Source organism: Indicator indicator, chromosome 29, assembly GCF_027791375.1.
Source record: "Indicator indicator isolate 239-I01 chromosome 29, UM_Iind_1.1, whole genome shotgun sequence".
NCBI classification, from domain to species: Eukaryota; Metazoa; Chordata; class Aves; order Piciformes; family Indicatoridae; genus Indicator; species Indicator indicator.
Window position 1 is genome coordinate 12,075,587 of NC_072038.1, and position 17,070 is coordinate 12,092,656.

General features: G+C 46.1%; 1 protein-coding gene across 1 annotated transcript in view; it reads right to left on the reverse strand.

The window, feature by feature from the left end:
- Window positions 1-17,070, reverse strand: part of STXBP4 (syntaxin binding protein 4) — a 53,309-nt gene that overhangs the window by 34,750 nt on the left and 1,489 nt on the right. Inside the window, exons 2-14 of the mRNA XM_054393916.1 lie at window positions 14,831-14,904; window positions 14,222-14,317; window positions 13,596-13,665; window positions 12,723-12,797; window positions 10,653-10,732; window positions 9,521-9,650; window positions 8,824-8,956; window positions 6,977-7,083; window positions 6,442-6,625; window positions 5,129-5,207; window positions 2,168-2,250; window positions 1,558-1,654; window positions 667-773 (exon numbers count right to left, since the gene is read on the reverse strand). Coding sequence (XP_054249891.1) covers window positions 667-773; window positions 1,558-1,654; window positions 2,168-2,250; window positions 5,129-5,207; window positions 6,442-6,625; window positions 6,977-7,083; window positions 8,824-8,956; window positions 9,521-9,650; window positions 10,653-10,732; window positions 12,723-12,797; window positions 13,596-13,665; window positions 14,222-14,317; window positions 14,831-14,904 — 1,315 coding nt within the window. The remainder of the gene's footprint in view (window positions 1-666; window positions 774-1,557; window positions 1,655-2,167; window positions 2,251-5,128; window positions 5,208-6,441; window positions 6,626-6,976; window positions 7,084-8,823; window positions 8,957-9,520; window positions 9,651-10,652; window positions 10,733-12,722; window positions 12,798-13,595; window positions 13,666-14,221; window positions 14,318-14,830; window positions 14,905-17,070) is intronic.

Consider the following 17,070-nt stretch of genomic DNA (forward strand, 5'->3'; position numbering starts at 1 on the left):
TAAGGCAATTCTGACCATAGCAGCTACACTTAAGGCAATTCTGACCAAACCAGCAATATTTAAGGCAATTCTGACCAAACCAGCAATATTTAAGGCAATTCTGACCATAGCAGAAATATTAAAGGCAATTCTGACCAATTTATCTTTAATGGAATGATTATTTTTCATGGAATCATTAAGACTGCAAAAGACGTCCAAGGATGAATATTCCAATTCCTATTTTAATTAGCATTTAATAGATATATTTATACCAAGAACACAACACTAACAGCCTCTATTTTCTTCAGCACACGAATCCATTATTTTATTTTGCTATCCTTTACTATTTCTTACAGGCAGCTGCAGAACAAAGGGATTTTGAGCCTAGCAGCAGCTCATTTCCTGCTCTCCCCTCACACAGGCAGCAGCAAGCTGTCTGCCATGAAGCAGCTCAGTGCTGACTCCTGGCCACAGCTACAGACAGAGCCCAGCACCACTGCAGGAACTGCTCTCTGCATTGCTCTCTGCAAAGCAGGTTGCTTTCAAAGGCTTCACAGAAAATAGGTTACCACAATGTGGAGCTGCTCTAAGCATCTGCCCAGGACCTGGAGCAATCTCACATCCACCAAGCTCTGCAGTAGCCTCCTCCCAGAGGCTGCACATTGTCCACACTCACACACATCTCACCTGTGAGTCCAGCAAGCTGCCAGAGTCATTGGCCCCAGATGGTTTTTGGTGATCCTCTGCTGCATTCAGTTGCATAGAGAACAGATTCCTTGAAACCTCATTGAAATCTAGGGAGTCACAGGATGGTAGAAGGTTGGAAGGGACCAAGAGGCTTATTTCTGAGTATTTCTGAACTATAGAATGGGAGGGGATGGACAGGACCTCTGGGGACCATCAACTTCAACTCCCCTGCCCAGAGTCACATCCTGGTCCAGGGATGAGGCTTCCACCACCTCCCTGGGCAACCTGTGCCAGTCTCTTACCACCCTCATGGGGAAGAACTTCTTCCTAACATCCAGTCAAACCTCCTCTCCTCTAGCATGGATCCATTCCCCCCAGTCCTATCACTACCTGACAGTCCCTCACCAGCTTTCTTGTAGGCCCTTTTCAGATATTGGAAGACACAATAAGGTGACCCCAGAGAGTGATTTTGGAAGCCTTAAAATATGAGATTTCAGTAAGATCTTCTTAATGAAGAGCAGAAGTAATTCTGGTTGGGATGTTCTTGCTTGGCACAAGCTAAATGAGTTAATAGCTGCTTCAAGCAGTCTCTCTAACTCTCCCAAGTCATTCTGGGAACAAAACAGGATCCCACTGTCAAGGCAAAAAAATGTAGGAATTTGTAAGCACAAAAAGGCTCTTAATGAGGTTAAGTTTGTGATTTCCTTTCCAAGTTCTTAGTCTCAAAACTCCAAGCTTCTTTTTATACAGTGGAATAAAGGTTCTTGCTCAAAGCATCCTTTTATTTGCAGCAGCAACCCAGGGCTGACAGCAAACATCTTAATGGTTATTATCTATCATTTCCATATTCCTACAACTCATTCTTTTCCCTGGTAATTAACAAATTATTACCTCCAAAAGACACTGTTCCTGTAGAATTGTTCTGAAGTCGCTGCCTCAGGGCTTGCTGCTGCTCATTTGTGGGCTGAATCCCAAGATAATTCAATGCCTGGAAGGAGAAAACTTATTTTAGAGGGAAAAAAATAATAAAAAATAAAAAGAGAAAGGACTAGGGATAATGAGTGCAGGGACATGGGGGAGTAATTAAAGAGCTCTACTTCAAAGAGCCTTTGTATCACAGCACCCTCTCACTGACAACACTTTTATTCCAGAGACACTCTGTGACTTCTCCTTCTAATTGAGAGCTGTTCAGATATTATTTAACCTTGAATACAGATGAGTGCAATAAGCAAAACCCTTTGTCCTTAATAACTGCCTGAAAAATCCTGAGGGATGTCCAGATTCCCAGAAGAGTCCATCAGTAATTAGCTGAACAAAACCCAGCAATTTGCCCCATCTATGCAGTGCAAGATTGGGTCTGCAGCCTGACAGAGCTACCCAAGAGAAAATCTGGGGCTATCATTTATACCCTAAAGCTCCTCAGCCTGGCAATGTTCTCCAGATGTTTTACATGCACCAAGGAGGAGGAGAAAGGAAAACTCAGATGATCAGAAGTATTTACCCTCTCCAGCTTTTCTGTCTTGAGATGAAGAGTGGAGTTCCTCCCTTGCAGCTCATCATCATCATTCTGGCTGGGGGCAAGAACTAAGAAGCAGGGGGGGAAAAAAAATCCATGTAAATCACATCTCTTCTACCTATTGCTTTGAAAAACTCTGCTCCGAAGCTCTGCTTCTCAGATGGATGCCAGCTAAATCCCCACTTGTCACAGAGGCATTTGAATGTTTAGATTGACTTCTTTATTTTTTTTCCCTTTTCAAAGGACATAATTGTACCAAACAAAAATTGTGGCTATCAATCACTTCAACTCTTGGGGTTTTGGTTGTTGTTTTTTTTTTTTTCTCCACATCAAAAAGTGACAAGCAGCAAATTAGCAGAAGAGAAGCCAGGAATAACTTTGAGCAATCCATCGAGCATATGGCTTAGCCTGGTGGTATTTTCTCCTCTCAGAGAGGCACAGTTACTCTGGCAACAGCAGGGGAAACTCTTGTGCATTCACAGAAAGGCCTTCAACACACAGCCTCACCAAACAGCTCCCCAGAGCCCAGCTGGTGATCTAGGAAACACTGTGGGGAGAGAGGGGATGACCTCCTGCCACCTAAGGGCTGGTGGAGCTGCCTTAGCCTGCACTCCAGCAGGCTCCTCAGTGGGGAGGAACTGTTTTCCAACAACTATGAGAAAGAAATTCCTTACAGTGAGGGTGAGGAAACACTGGGACAGATTGCCCAGGGAGGCTGTGGATGCCTCCTCCCTGGAGGTGTTCTCAAGGCCAGGCTGGATGAGACCTTGAGCAACCTGGGCTGGTGGAAGATGTCCCTGCCCATGGCAGGATGATCATCAAGGTCCCTTCCAACACAAACCATTCTAGGATTCCATGAAACTCAGGAAACTGAGTCACAGCTTTGTCATGTTTCAGACACTTGTGGCTATAAGACTAGAAGCAGCATCCTCTGGAAGCCTTTGATCACAGGCTGGAGGCAAAAGGAGCAATTAACTATCCTCAATTCCTCTGCATTTTTGATGTGTGCAAACAGAACAGGCTTGGTGACTTGGCTTTTGCAGGAGAAAATGGATGATTTGTTTGCATTCATCATTTATAAATCTAATTTAGAGCTTCATTCAGGCCTTCATTAATGGGCTGGAGAGGTACTGAAACCAAAGCCAGCATTTGGAAAGCAGAGGCTCTTGCAGTTTGAGATTGCCCCTGAAGGAACAGAAGGGATCACAGTGAATTCTTTCACAGCATATCTGTTTCCCAGCTCCAAGTCATTTACATTCTCTGTATATGCCAAAAGCATAAACCAAAACATCTTGAAAATCTCTGACACTAACACCTCTCACATGCTATATTAAATTCTGCAGGCAGCTCAGCTGAATTGGCACACTGCCCCTCAGCTTAGAATGAAGCAGCCTGGTGGATGAGTTTGTGCAAGAAGTTCTCCAAACTATGCTGATTTTTCCTACAGCATTGAGAGGAGAAAAAAAAAAAAAAAGAAAAATGAACAATCTAAGAGCTACTTTAACTTTCCAAGGTTAGCTTTGAAAGGTTATCCTTGAAAACAGGCAGCACAAGGGAAGTGGTGGCTTTGACTCAGGACCTGTGATTAAAGAAGGCTGAAATGAAAAATGACAAGAAACCAGCACCAACTGGAGCTGCAAGTGCTCCTGCCTGCACTCCAGCAGCCATGCTATTAGATATGTTCATCAGCTGAGGCCTTCTTGGTCTCCTCAGGCAGAAATGAAACTCCTGTTTATTACATTCTCCTAACCTAGAGTCTTATTTCTGAGTATCACAGAACTATAGAATGGGAGGGGTTGGACAGGACCTCTGGGCAGCATCAAGTTCAACCCCCCTGCCAGAGCAGCATTACCCAGGGCAGGTCACACAGGACACCTCAAGGTGGGGCTTGAAAGCCTCCAGAGAAGGAGGCTCCACAACCTCTCTGGGCAGCCTGCTCCAGGGCTCCAGCACCCTCAGAGTTTTAACTCATGTTGAGGTGGAACTTCTTCTGTTCCAGATGGTGTCCATTGCCCCCTGTCCTACCACAGGGCACCAGTGAAAAGAGCCTGGCCCCTTCTTCTTGACAGCCACCCTTCAGATACTTGTAGATGTTAATGAGATCCTCTCTCAGCCTTCTCTTTTCCAGACTAAACAGCCCCAGGGCTCTCAGCCTTATCATATAATAGGAAGAAATCCTTTCCACTGAGGGTGGGGAGACACTGGCACAGGTTGCCCAGGGAGGTTGTGGATGCTCCTCCACCTTGTGGAGGTGTTCAAGGCCAGGCTGGATGAGACCTTGAGCAACCTGGGCTGGTGGGAGGTGTCCCTGCCCATGGCAGGGGGTTGGAACTGGATGAGCTGTAAGGTCCCTTCCAACCCACCCCATGCCATGAATGAATCTCTGCAGCTCCACAAGCTCTGTTTTTCCTTAGTGCTGTTTGCAAAATCCCCATTTAGAACTCTGATCAAGGAGCCTGCTGGCATGGACCCTCAGCTAGAAATGCACACTAAGCATTCTGTTTGTCAAGAGCTGTGCCAGAGCTCTGCATCTCACTGCCCTTCCAACATGCTGCCCTGCTTTAAAAAAAAAAAAAGAAGAAACTAAAAACTAGTACAAGCACTCTAGATCCACAGAACTTCATCCAAGGCAGAAAGCAGTTCCCATGGCAACCTAATCTTGATCTATATGGGAGTATTCATTAGTTGCTTGCTCCTGAGCCTCTTATCATTGCTGCTACACAGCAAGTGTTGTGATCACTCTTATTTGCTTGCAGCTGTTTGTTCAAGACAATGTAAGTTTAAGTTAGATTTGACAGAAGCTGCTAAACAACACATTGATCTCAGCCCTTCATTGAGTAGTGCAATACTACTCTTTTTTTAAGAGTCTTGAGCTGCCTGCTCACTAATTTCTGTGACAGCTACTGAAGAGTAAAAGGGTGGGAAGGGAATGAAATCAGCATTTACCAGGGGCAGACACATCAGCAGGACTGCTGTCTCGAGGAGCAAGTGGAGATGGCTCTCCCATCTTGACTCCACTTTCCATCTGTGAAAGAAAAACAAAAGACATGAAGTTGCATTTCCAAAGCACAGCACAAACCAAACTAGAAATCAATGCAAAAGAGAGGGAGAAGGAGAAAGACTGAGGGAAGAAATAGGGCTGGACAGACCAAAACAACCCCAGGAGGAGTTCCAAGGCATGGGGCGAAGTGGTGGAGAGAAGGAATTCCATCTGGAAAACCTAGATCAGGGCCTTAGGCTTTGAATATCTGCTCAGACTAAGACACCACAGCCTCTCCAGGCAACCTGCTTCTATCTTCATGTCTCTAACAGGAAATCAAAACGGGCAAGGATTTTTAAGGACAAACCTAAGAAAAACTGAGAATAATCTGCTTTGACTTGGTGTTTGACAGGGAACATTTTAATCCTCCTTGTTCAACACCAAGAGTTTATTTGGTTTTAAAAAATGTGATAAACTGGAAATGTCTTTTTTAAAATGAAATATTAGAGGAGGTTTAGAATCTTCTTTCTCAGAGGCAACATTACCTCTTGACACCAACAGTAAGCTGTAGGAACTGCATCAGCTGCTGCTTAGCTGAAAGAATTCTTCTAGAACTCTAATTTAAAGCAAAAATCTCATCACAGAATGGCTCAGGTTGGAAGGGACTTCAGAGCTCCTCTGCTCTCTGCTCTAACCTCCCCACCATGGACAGGGACACCCCTCAACTAGACTCAGGTCTAGGTCTCATTCAGGGAGGAGGAACCCACAGCACCTCTGTGCAGCCTGTGCCAGAGTCTCACCATCCTCCTACTGAAGAACTTCTTCCTCAGCTCCACTCTAATCCTGCTCTGCCTCAGCTTCAAACCATTCCCCCTTGGCCTGTCTCTAGACACCCTCATGAAAAGTCTCTCTACAGCCTTCCTGCAGGATCCCTTCAGGTCCTGGCAGGCAGCTCTGAGGTCCCCCTGGAACCTTCTCTCCAGGCTGCACACCCCCAGCTCCCTCAGCCTGGCCTCACAGCAGAGCTGCTCCATGGAGTAGTACAACCTCAGATGGAGTCATCAGAGAGGACTTTACCTCTAGATCTAGAAGTGGAGCTGTCTAGTTCTGAATTGCTGCTCCCTGGGGAAGCAGTCAGGAGAGCTTGGAACCTGAGACCACAGCTCCTGCTTCTTGTCTTGGATTTGTTTTCTTGCCACAAGTCAGTTCATGCTCTCATTCTCCTCATCAGTGTGGTTTACCCTGCTGCTACACAAACTAAGAGGTGTAAAATACTCACAGCATCTGGAGTGAAGGTGGAAGCAAGCTTGCCATGAGGAGATGGGGGAGAACCAAGTGCTGCAGCCTGCTGCTCTCCCAGGGCTACAGGAGATGTTAAGAGGCTGGAAGGAGGCTGCAGGTTCTCTGGGTAACTGGGAATGGCTTTTTGCTTGATAAAAGCTATCTCCCAGAAACTTTCCAGCCTAAAACCAGAAGGAAAGGACTTTGAGCACACTGCACACTGTGGTGTTCATGACACCCTGTGTCCCCCTTGCAAAAATGCCACTCTTCCAAACACTGTGTGTGACCTGACTGAAGGGCTGTGAATGTTAATTGTGGATGCTCTAAGGTCTCCCTGGAGCCTTCTCTGCTCCAGGCTGGACAGCCCCAGCTCTCCCAGCCTGCCCCCACAGGGAGGTCCTCCAGCCCTCTGCTCTTCTCTGTGGCCAATTAATTTCTCCTAGGTGCAGGACAGGACATTTCAGACTAACCTGATCATAACTATCCTACAATAAACCACCTGGGAGGGGTTGCTGTTTGCCAGCAGCAGATACCTCATCCTTGTCCTGTTGATGATACTTTTGGCCTCTTCATAGGAGACCCCAATCATTGACTCTTTGTTTATGGATACCAGTTGATCTCCAGGCTGCAGTCTTCCATCCTAACACAACAAATAAAAAAGCCCAAACTATACAAGTTAGATGAATTGCTAACAGGACAGAAAAAGCTGCAGCATCACAGCACTCCATGTGTTCCTCTGGATGTCTTCAGAGAAGGAATATCAAGAGCACCTCTACATGTTGCCTGACAGTCTTCCAGAAATAAAGAGCAGATCATTCTATCACCATGACAGCAGGCAGCACAAAAGCCCTGTCAGACAGAACAGCTCTCTGATGTGTAAAGAATAAACAGGACCCAGATACAGAACTCTACTAAAAACCCCAAACAAAGCACAGAGATGAAACAGAATCACAGAATGGCTCAGGTTGGAAGGGACCTCTCAGAGCTCATGTGCTCCAACCTCCCCTCCATGGGCAGGGACACCTCTCAGCTAGACTCAGCTGCTCAAGACCTCATCCAGCCTGGCCACAGCCTCCCTGGGCAGCCTGTGCCAGTCTCACCACCCTTCTACTGAAGAACTTCTTCCTCAGCTCCACTCTAACTCTGCTCTGCCTCAGCTTCAAACCTTTCCCTCTTGTTCTGTCTCTAGACACCCTTAGGAAAAGCCTCTCTGCAGCCCTCCTGTAGGCTCCGTGGACTAAAGAAAAAAGTCCTTGGACTACAGTTTTTTGGATTATAATTTTTTGTCTTAAAGTTTCCAAAGTTTTATTTCCTGATTAAAGATAGAAGCTGTAGATCTTTTCCCTCCCTTGCAGCCAGCCTATTAAAAGATAACAATTCCAATGCTGCCCTCAGCTGGCTGAGGTTTCAAATGTGCTTGGAACTGAGGTTTCTCCAGCAGGATCAATAATCAAGACTGGGGAATCCCCTTTTACTATTGATAATATTAGAACCTACCTCAAATTGATGTCTCACTTGACTGTAAGTGATAGCCCTTAAATTATATGAAATTAAATTATGTTATATTAAATTAACTTTACACTCAGAAGAATGTTTTAGAGGCCACAAAAATAGGAGGGAAAAAAAAAGGAAAAAAAAAAGACTGATTAGAGTTCACCAACTCAAGAAGCCCTGGGAAACACTGCAGGTTCTCCTCCCATCTTGGCATTTTAGGACTAAGCTTCCCCTACCAAGAATCAGTCACAAGTGGTTACAGACTGCTTTGGGGCAAACCTCATTGCTTGTGGAATTGATTTGTACTCTCCTGCTCAGCAAGAGGCACAGCCTGGCTGCCTACACATCAGACCCACCCTAGGATGCCAGGACCAAGCAGCTCTGTGCACTGGGAGCAGACAGCTCTGCTCTTTTTTTACTTCTTACAAGTGAGAAAGCCTCCTGCACTGCATTTGTCAGACAGGAAAACAGCAACCAGCACTGATCCAGGCATTTAGTAGTCTGCACTCTCCAAAGGTGTTTATTCTGCTTTGCCTACAAATTATCTCTAATGGAAAAATGATTTTTTTTATGCCCAAGGCAAAAAATCCCCCAAGAGATGCAATCTGTAGCTGATTCACCTTGCATCAAGCAGCCTGCTGAAGAAGCTGATTCCTTACTTTCTCCTATGTAAACTGGGGAATAGGATCCTCATTTACCTCACATGAACTCACGAATAATTTCCCTTTCCAGGTAACCATGGCCTGGTGCAATGAGATAATGCTGAGTGAAGAGACAGCAAGGAGGGACACAGGTTCTGTATTTAAGCTACACACCAAATACTGAAGCAGGGACTAAATGAAGGCAAAAATAGTGAAAGGGGAGGAAGGCAATGAAGGTTTTATACCTTGTGACAATCCCCACCAGGGATCACTTCTTGGACATACACCAAGGGCCCCTCATTTCTGTTAATCCCTCCTACAATGCTCAAGCCCAGGCTTGTTCCTCTGCAGACAAAGATGATCTGAAAGGCACTGTCCCTGCAAGGGAAAGCAAAGCAGAGTCACTCCATAGCTGGACACTCACTAAGGACTCAAGGCACAGAATATCTTTATCTGATTGATTTCCCCAATATGTGTGACCACAACAAACCCACCCAGTGGGCATTTAATCTCAGTGTTCAACAAGTCACTGCTCAGTCACTACAAAAATCAGTACCTTTAGGTGCTCCTTCTAGGCATTACAAAGAAAATGGATAAATCAGGTTATTAATTCACAGGGCTAAAGGCTCCTCTCTGTTCCATGCATCCAGTGCTTCTCTAAGTCCCTAGGTGCTCATAAACCAGGAGCATTAATTCATGAGGGAGACCCCAAGACCAAAAACCAACCTGACTCATCTGCTTCTGCCACCTAAGCAATCAATAAAGGAGAACAGTAACTTAAAGCTGAAAGTTTCCAATATCAAAGACATGAAAAGTCACAGGATTTAAACACAGAATTAAAATGCTGAATATTTAGAGCTCAACCCCAATTTTTCCTGCCCAGCCAAACCCAGCCTTTTCTAGAGTTCAGAGGAGAGAGTTACAGTCAGCTTTGGAAATTACTTTGCAAGATTTGGGGACGGCGCTGGGATGGAATTATTTCTGCAGCTGGTGGAGACATTGTCCTTTGGATGAAACTGAGGACTCTGGGACCTTGAGGAGGAGCCAGAAGAAGGATTGTCTACAGGCTTTGCTTAAAGAAACAACAAAAGCAAGAAATAAAACACACATTTGGGAGAAAGCATCAATTTTCAACTCCTGTAAGTACATGCAGGAAGACTACTTCCATGTTAGACAGCAAACAAACCATAAGCAACCAGGCAAGCAAAGGAAAGTCTGAAGAGCCAAGAGATGGGAGCCTCCCAGGGTTCCAGCAATTTGAAACAAAGCCAGAGATGATTTTTTTGTTTCAAAGCAGGTTAAAAACCATCAAGATTCCCCCCTGATTTGCCAGAAGCATAATCACCACACTGCACAGTACAGCCAAAACCAGGCAACAATTCACAGCAGCACAGGCTGCATCCGGTTGGAAGCGACCCCCAAAGGTCACTTGTCCAAGACTCCTGCAGCCAGCAGGGCAGTGGTTTGGAACTGGAGCAGGGGAGATGGAGGTTGGACATCAGGAGGAAGTTCTGCACAGTGAGGGTGGTGAGAGACTGGAACAGGCTGCCCAGGGTTGTGGTGGAGATCAGCCTTGCTGTGCCCCTGGGCAGCCTGCTCCAGGTGCAGGTGTCCCTGCTGAGTGCAGGGGGGTTGGACAAGAGGAGCTTGGAGGCTCCCTGCCAGCCTGATGCAATCTGTGAGTCTGAGAGCAGGGACACCTCCAACTAGCTGAGGCTGCCCAGGGGTTCCACAAGGATTAGGATCTGTAGAATTCCAGTTCAAACTCCTATTGGCACTTTGAACTTCTGTGGCACAATTTTATCAGCAGGGAGCAAAGACTTTGCCTATTATCCATGAATTAACATTGCTAGAAAGGATTTAAGAGTTAGGGAAACTGACACAAACCCCCCTCAAATGACATATTTAACCACAACTTAAATGGTAAAGTCTAAGTAAACCTGGGGTTTGCCTGACTCTCAATCCCTTTCTCCAATATATTCTCCCCCCAAAAGAAAGGACTTTGAAGTGAATCCTCTGCTCCTGCAGACTGCTGTCCCATGGGATAATGTCAGCTTAGGAAGCAACCTCTCACCAGCTGGTGTTGGAGAACTCCTTGCAGAGTTGGTGTCACTGTGAGAGCCATACTTATCCATCAGGTCATGGAATTCTTTCCTGTGGCAATAAAAAGATTCCCTTTATCAGGATTTGGGGTTAAAGTGCACCCTCTGAAACCTGCTGCTGTTCCCACTGAGGAGTTGCTCTCTCTCAGAGAAGGAAGCTCAGCCTCAGCTGAAAGGGGAAAGCCCTGTCAAATGCTGGGGAGAGGCAAGAAAAAGATCAAAAGTCCCTCCCCAGCTCTCCTGTAGCTCCCTTCAAATACTGGAAGGCTGCTTTAAGGTCCCCCTGGAGTCTTTCCTTCTCCAGGCTGAACAACCCCAACCCTCCATTAGTTCAACAATACTGAACAAGAACCCAGAAGAGACTGAGAAACAAAGATGTGGCACCTCTAAAAGCTCATGAGGGCAGAAGAAACAGTCATTAATTATTCAAGAATGAGGAAAATGGATGCAAACCTTTAACTTAGCCTGCTCCACTTGAGGTAGGGATCATTATGTATTAAATCTTGTATCTGCTTGGGCTTTGCTACTGGTTCCATTAGGGAACCTTTTTTAAAAGCCCCAGCTGCTGGAATCCAGGGCAGTTCTTTGTCAGAATTAACAATAATAAATAATTAATAATGGGGAAAATAATAATAAATAATTAATAATACAAAAGGCAAAAGTTCTTTGCAGAAGCCAAACATCCTGTAACAAACAGGCTGAAAAGGGGCAGAGATTTACATCCTGTTTGCATGCAACAAGGAGAATCCAAACCTTCTTGATTAATCTAATACTGAATGCAGCCTCATCAAACAACAACAACAAAAATTGAAATGAGAGCTCTGATTACCTCAGTCCCTCAGATTAAAAGAAATAATCTAGAATGAGGTAAACCAGGAACATCAGCAAATTAATACTGCAGAATTAGAGAGAGAACAGAAATTAGTTGATTGGAGGGGAGATAATACCTAAGCAATTCCAGTGACTGCAGAGGGTGGTTGGGATCTGCTGGGTGCATGCTGTTTAGAAAAGACATTTTATGGAGCTAATGCCAGACCCAGGGACCAGACCGAACCCCAGCTGAGTGCAAATCAAAGCAGGAAGGTACCTGCAGACATTAACTGCAGGGCTGCAGGTAGTGGCAAATCCTGCCCAGGCCACCCTGATGGATTTTAATTGTTGTGGGAGGTTAGAGGAACTAGGTCAGTGTGCTTTAGATAAATGCAGATTAAGAGTGGACCTCACAGATACCTGTAAAAAAGGAGAGCTCAGAGGCCACAGAGATTTAAATATCAGAGAGAATACAGAGAGAATACAGCAGCAGAAAGGGGAAGCTTAAATTGGACAAAAGGCTAAAGAGACAATTCCTTTATGCAGAGATTACTCTGGCAGTGGAACATCCCAGGAGTGGGAAATCCCAGCAGCTATTCCTGCAATGATTACCAAATATGGTTACATCACAGCCATTTCCTCCTGAGATTTGAAGGCAGGAAGGGCTCCAGCCCTGGATGCCAGCAGCTCTGACGACTCCCTGCCCATGTTGGTTTATAAGCTTAAGCAGCTTACCTTGGAAAGCAATATTGAACAGAGCAGTCCTAATAATGGTCCTGCTGCAGTGAACAGTTTAACCTGCTTAGCCAAACTCACTCAGAGCTCATTAAAGCCTGAAAAGCAAAACTTCTGAGAGGAAACCATCTCCAGAGCTGCCTGTTTGCAGAAGGCAAGACTCAGCTTAAACCAGACAGCTTTGGGGTGCTCGTAGCTCTAATGAATTCCTTGGGCTTTTCTTTTTATCATTTTAAAAATGTGGCAAGCACTTCAAAATGATCACAGCAAATCATTTTTAATGCAGCAGGTTTCAGTCCTCTCCAGGAAACTGAAACTTGCAGCTTTCCATTGATGCAAATCCTCTCAGGATGAATTGGTGTCCAACACCACTCAGGTGCAGTACGAAGCTGCAATGAAAACTGACCTGCAAGAACCTGCAAACCCACCCACCCCCTGAGGTACAGCCCTGCCCTTAGCAGCTTTGAGCTTAGCCCAATGCTTTCCTTTTCTCTTACTTGGCTTCTTCATCTCTAGCAACCAGCAAAGACATGTGGTTGGATGCCGATGCGCTGCGCAGGATGTCAACGGCCCTAGGAGGGGGAAAAAGCAGCCAGAGAAACATTCCAGGGTGCTGGCAAGAAGCAGAGGGTGAGCAGTGCTGAAAGAGCAGGGAAGTGGACACTTGCTTCACATAGGTAATCGCTTTGCCTGCCAGCAGCATCACCCGAATGAAGCTCTGGAGACCTGAGTGCAAGACAGGTGGTGGTGTGTCTGTGCCTGCCGATGGGAATGAACTGGGACTGCCCTTCCCCTCCCCTGCCCCTCTGCTTTCCTTCCCCCTCTCCCCTTCCCTGCCTCTTCTCTACTTTCCTTCCACTGCTTCCCTTGGGAGATGATTCCAGTGTCCAAGTAACATTTTGCTAAACTACTTCTCCTTCACTGCCCTGCTGCAGTGACTCTTGTGAGCCGTGTGGTTTGCACTCACGGGTGCTGAGCTAACAGATAGCTGTACAAATATTGTAATAGCTTAATTCCATTTACTGCTATTTGCCCCTACATTCTCTAATCCACCTCATGAAGAGCTGAGCTGGCTCTGTCATACAAACGCACATCAAGTCCTGCTCCTTCTCCAGGGTACCTTACAGGAGGAATTAATCACGGACATCTCAGTGGAGCTGTGTTCTTTTAGTCAGTGGTCAATAATGTCCACAAAATATCCCTATAATACCCTCCCTGGGCAGCCTGTTCCAGAGTCTCACCACCCTCCTACTGAAGGATTTCTTCCTCAGCTCCAGTCTAACCCTGCTCTGCCTCAGCTTCCAACCATCCCCCCTTGCCCTGTCTCTGGACACCCTCTAATGAACCCTCAGCAGTCAGCACAAGCATACCTCTCATTGGTGACTCCAACCAAGTTTTCTCCATTGACATCCAAGATCAGGTCCCCAGCCAGCAATCGGCCTTGTAACAAAATCACCAGGAAGGAACAAAGCCAGAGGGAGATGGTGAGCACCTCCCAGCAACAGGGCAGGGCTCCCCTCCTTTTCTACATGGCTGAAGGCAACAACCAACCTCAGGGCTTTCAGCAGCTGATCCTAATTAAGGCAGGTCATTGTGATAAGGCTAATAAATATCAATCAGCCACAGAACAGCCGCTGAAACGGGCTGGTCTTTAGCTATTTGTGTTGGTTACAAAGGTTTGTGGCACTGGAATGTCTCTGTCACAGCTGATTTTTGCTCTTCACACAGCTAAGTTGCCAGGTACTGATGTGTTCATGTCTGGTACATCAATCACTCTACAATCACAGAATGCCATCTTCCAGAGCTGAGAGCATTAAAACCTTTCCCCATGAAGGGTTCCAAGTTTGATGCCTCTCTCCAAGTTAGCCACAACATCCTGAACCCTGATGAACCCATCCCATTCTAAACAGCCTCATCTACAAAGTCCAATAAAAGCTTCTTTTGGCAGATCTTTTACAGGCAGTGTGTTTGTGAGCAGAAGTACAACACAACTTACTGTCTACAGCAGCAACCCCTCCAGGCAGAACTCTCTTGATGAAAATCCCATAGTCTTCTGCTGTCTGTGCTCTGTAGCCTCCAATGATTTTAACTCCTGCAGAACAAGGGAAAGAGAATAGCAAGGAATCGGTCATTCCACCTGCTGTGCTCAGTGACCTACAGATAACTCCACAAAAGCCAGAACAACTCAACTGCTACTGATGGCACCCAGACCTGGGGGAGCCCAACAGGTGCTGTGAGATTTGGTTTGCTCATCATAGAATGAGTCAGGTTGGAAGGGACCTCAGAGATCATCTACTCCAACCCCCCTGCCATAGGCAGCGACAGGTTGCTCAAGGCTTCATCTAACCTGGCCCTGAACACCTCCAGGGAGGAGGCATCCTCAACCTCCCTGTGCAGCCTGTTCCAGAGTCCAGGTACTGGAATCCCTTCAGGTACTGGAAGACAGCTCTGAGGTCCCCCTGGAATTTTCTCTCCTCCAGGCTGAACAACCCTAGCTCCCTCAGCCTGGCCTCACAGCAAAGGGCTGGAGCACCTCTGCTATCAAGAGCATCAAGAACATCACCAGGGCCACCACCAGGAGCCCCACCAGGATCCATCTCATTACCTAATCCATCCTGGCAATCAGAAAAAGAAATGCGGTGGACAGCTCGATTGATCCCATGAGGGCCCATGATAGTCCTAAGGAATAAACCAAAAGTCATTAAATCCCTAATTACAGAAATGACAGAGCTAGAGCTATGTTAACAGAGCGGAAATTACAGCGACCATCTTCTGAAGCCTCATACAAACCAACCCCAGTTTTCTCCACTGACAACTCAGTATTTTGCTACCTCCTCACCACCCCTTCCCCAGTGCAATCTCAACCTCCTCAGAACAAGCATAAGGTAGAACAAAGGATGTGTGGTTCCCCTCCTTTCCCCCCAAAGCATTTCAGGCCAGATCCCACTTTGTTTCCAGTGAAAGGATTATGATGAAATAGAAACAAAATCCCACAACCTGGTCCAGCTCAGTGTTCAGGCAAGAAGAAAACATCAAAACATCTCAGATCAGGAAGATTAAAACCAAACCACTGCTGAGACAGTCCACACAAAAATGTTTGTAAGGTATCTGACAGAATTTTGTGCTTATGAGGAGCATCTTTTTCTTTTTTTTTTTTTCCTTTTTCTCCCCTAGAGTCTCCCATTTCTGCACTCAATATTGTTTGCTTTCTCTGGATTCAGGAGGCTCCTTTCCAAACTCTCCTGCTGCTCCTCTGTGTTCCCTCCCAGCACGGCCCCAGGAATTGTCTGCAGCCAGGTTAATATTTTGGAGGCAGTTGATGATGCTAAAGAATTAAGGAGGAATACAGAGTAAAACAAAGAGTTTTGAAGCTTCAGTTTACAGCTCCATCAGAAACGTGGCCAGCACACAGCTCTGAGAAGGCAAAGGGTTAGGAATTCCTCTCAATCCAGATTCCCCTTGATCATTTCCAGCAGTTCTGGAGCAGACTCCCCAGATCCTTTCTACAAAAAAAAAAAAAAAACCAAACCCAAAGCAGCAGAAGCACCACTTAGGTTTTCCTGCCTTGACCTACATCTTGTTCTATATTAGAGTTGCATTATCTGGAGCATGATGTAAAAGTGAAGTGGAACAAGTAGAATTCATTAGCAGTGGGGAAAAGCAGATCAAAGTGGAGGACACAGTGACCCAAATCCTCCCACGTGCCCAAATCCAGCACACAGCCTGAACTCCACGCCTGAAAAGGATACTGCTGCCAAAGCCAGGGGACAGGTCATGGAAGCTGTAGTGCTAGAGGGAAGGGAGACGTACAGAAGGTCCAAAGGCTCCTCAATTGCAGCACCAGACAAGAGATCCAGCTGCTAGAGAGCATCAGCACTTCCTTTGCTTTGGTATAAGAAAATTGGATGAGTTTTTAAGGGATAAGAACCTGCTCTGAAAAGCAACAGTTGGTTCCACAGCCTCAAACTCCCAAATATTTGCATTGTGAGCCTTTGCTTTGGGAAGTCTTGGCCACGAGAGCAGACCCAGGAGCTCCTCTCTCGAAACAAGTAGGCAGCCTATGCCTCAAACCCTCTGTGGTCTGCACTGTGCTGTCTGTTGGAGTATTTGTTTCCCAGGCTCCAAAGCAATGTTGAAGCCTAGCTTAGAGCATTTGGCCACCAACACGACCTTGCCACTGTTTGGCTGAGCAGAAGGCAAATTCTGTTCAGCCTGTAATGAACCAAACTGCTTTTACTTCATCCCAGTCTGAAAGGAAGAATGAATCCTTCACTCTGCTCTTTGGTCAGCTGCTCCTGTCCCACACAGCAGAGCATTCTGACTGCCAGCTGGCACTTGCTAGCTGGTACTTAACATGACTACAAAGTGTTTTGAGGCTGAAGGACAGCACACAAGTCATGCTCTGTACAGGTGTGTCCTGATCCCTGCCCATCTCTGAGCACCCCAATCAGGTGCTCCAAGCTTTAAAATAAGGAGACAATGACTATTGTTTTCTGTCTCGCCTTTTGCTGCTGCTGCTGCTCTGTTCCTGGCTCAGCACTTTTCACAGAGCAGGTTGTCATTAAAACCAAAAAGCAAGAACCAATGTCAGCTCCACCTTGCACAGAAGGTTGCTTTTGCCAAGTCTTAAAATCAAATCTCAAGACTTTACAAAGTTCAGACTTCTCCAGAAGTCGGAGAACCCTTTAGGTAGCATCATATAAAATGAAGGTGAAATACGATCAAATCTAGGCATGGGGGGCTGGGTAGGGAAGGATCTAGAGGCAGCACTTTCAAAAGGACCCTGGCTAACAAAAAATGGATACTGGCAGAGGCAGTAGAGGGAACACACAAACCACTAATTCA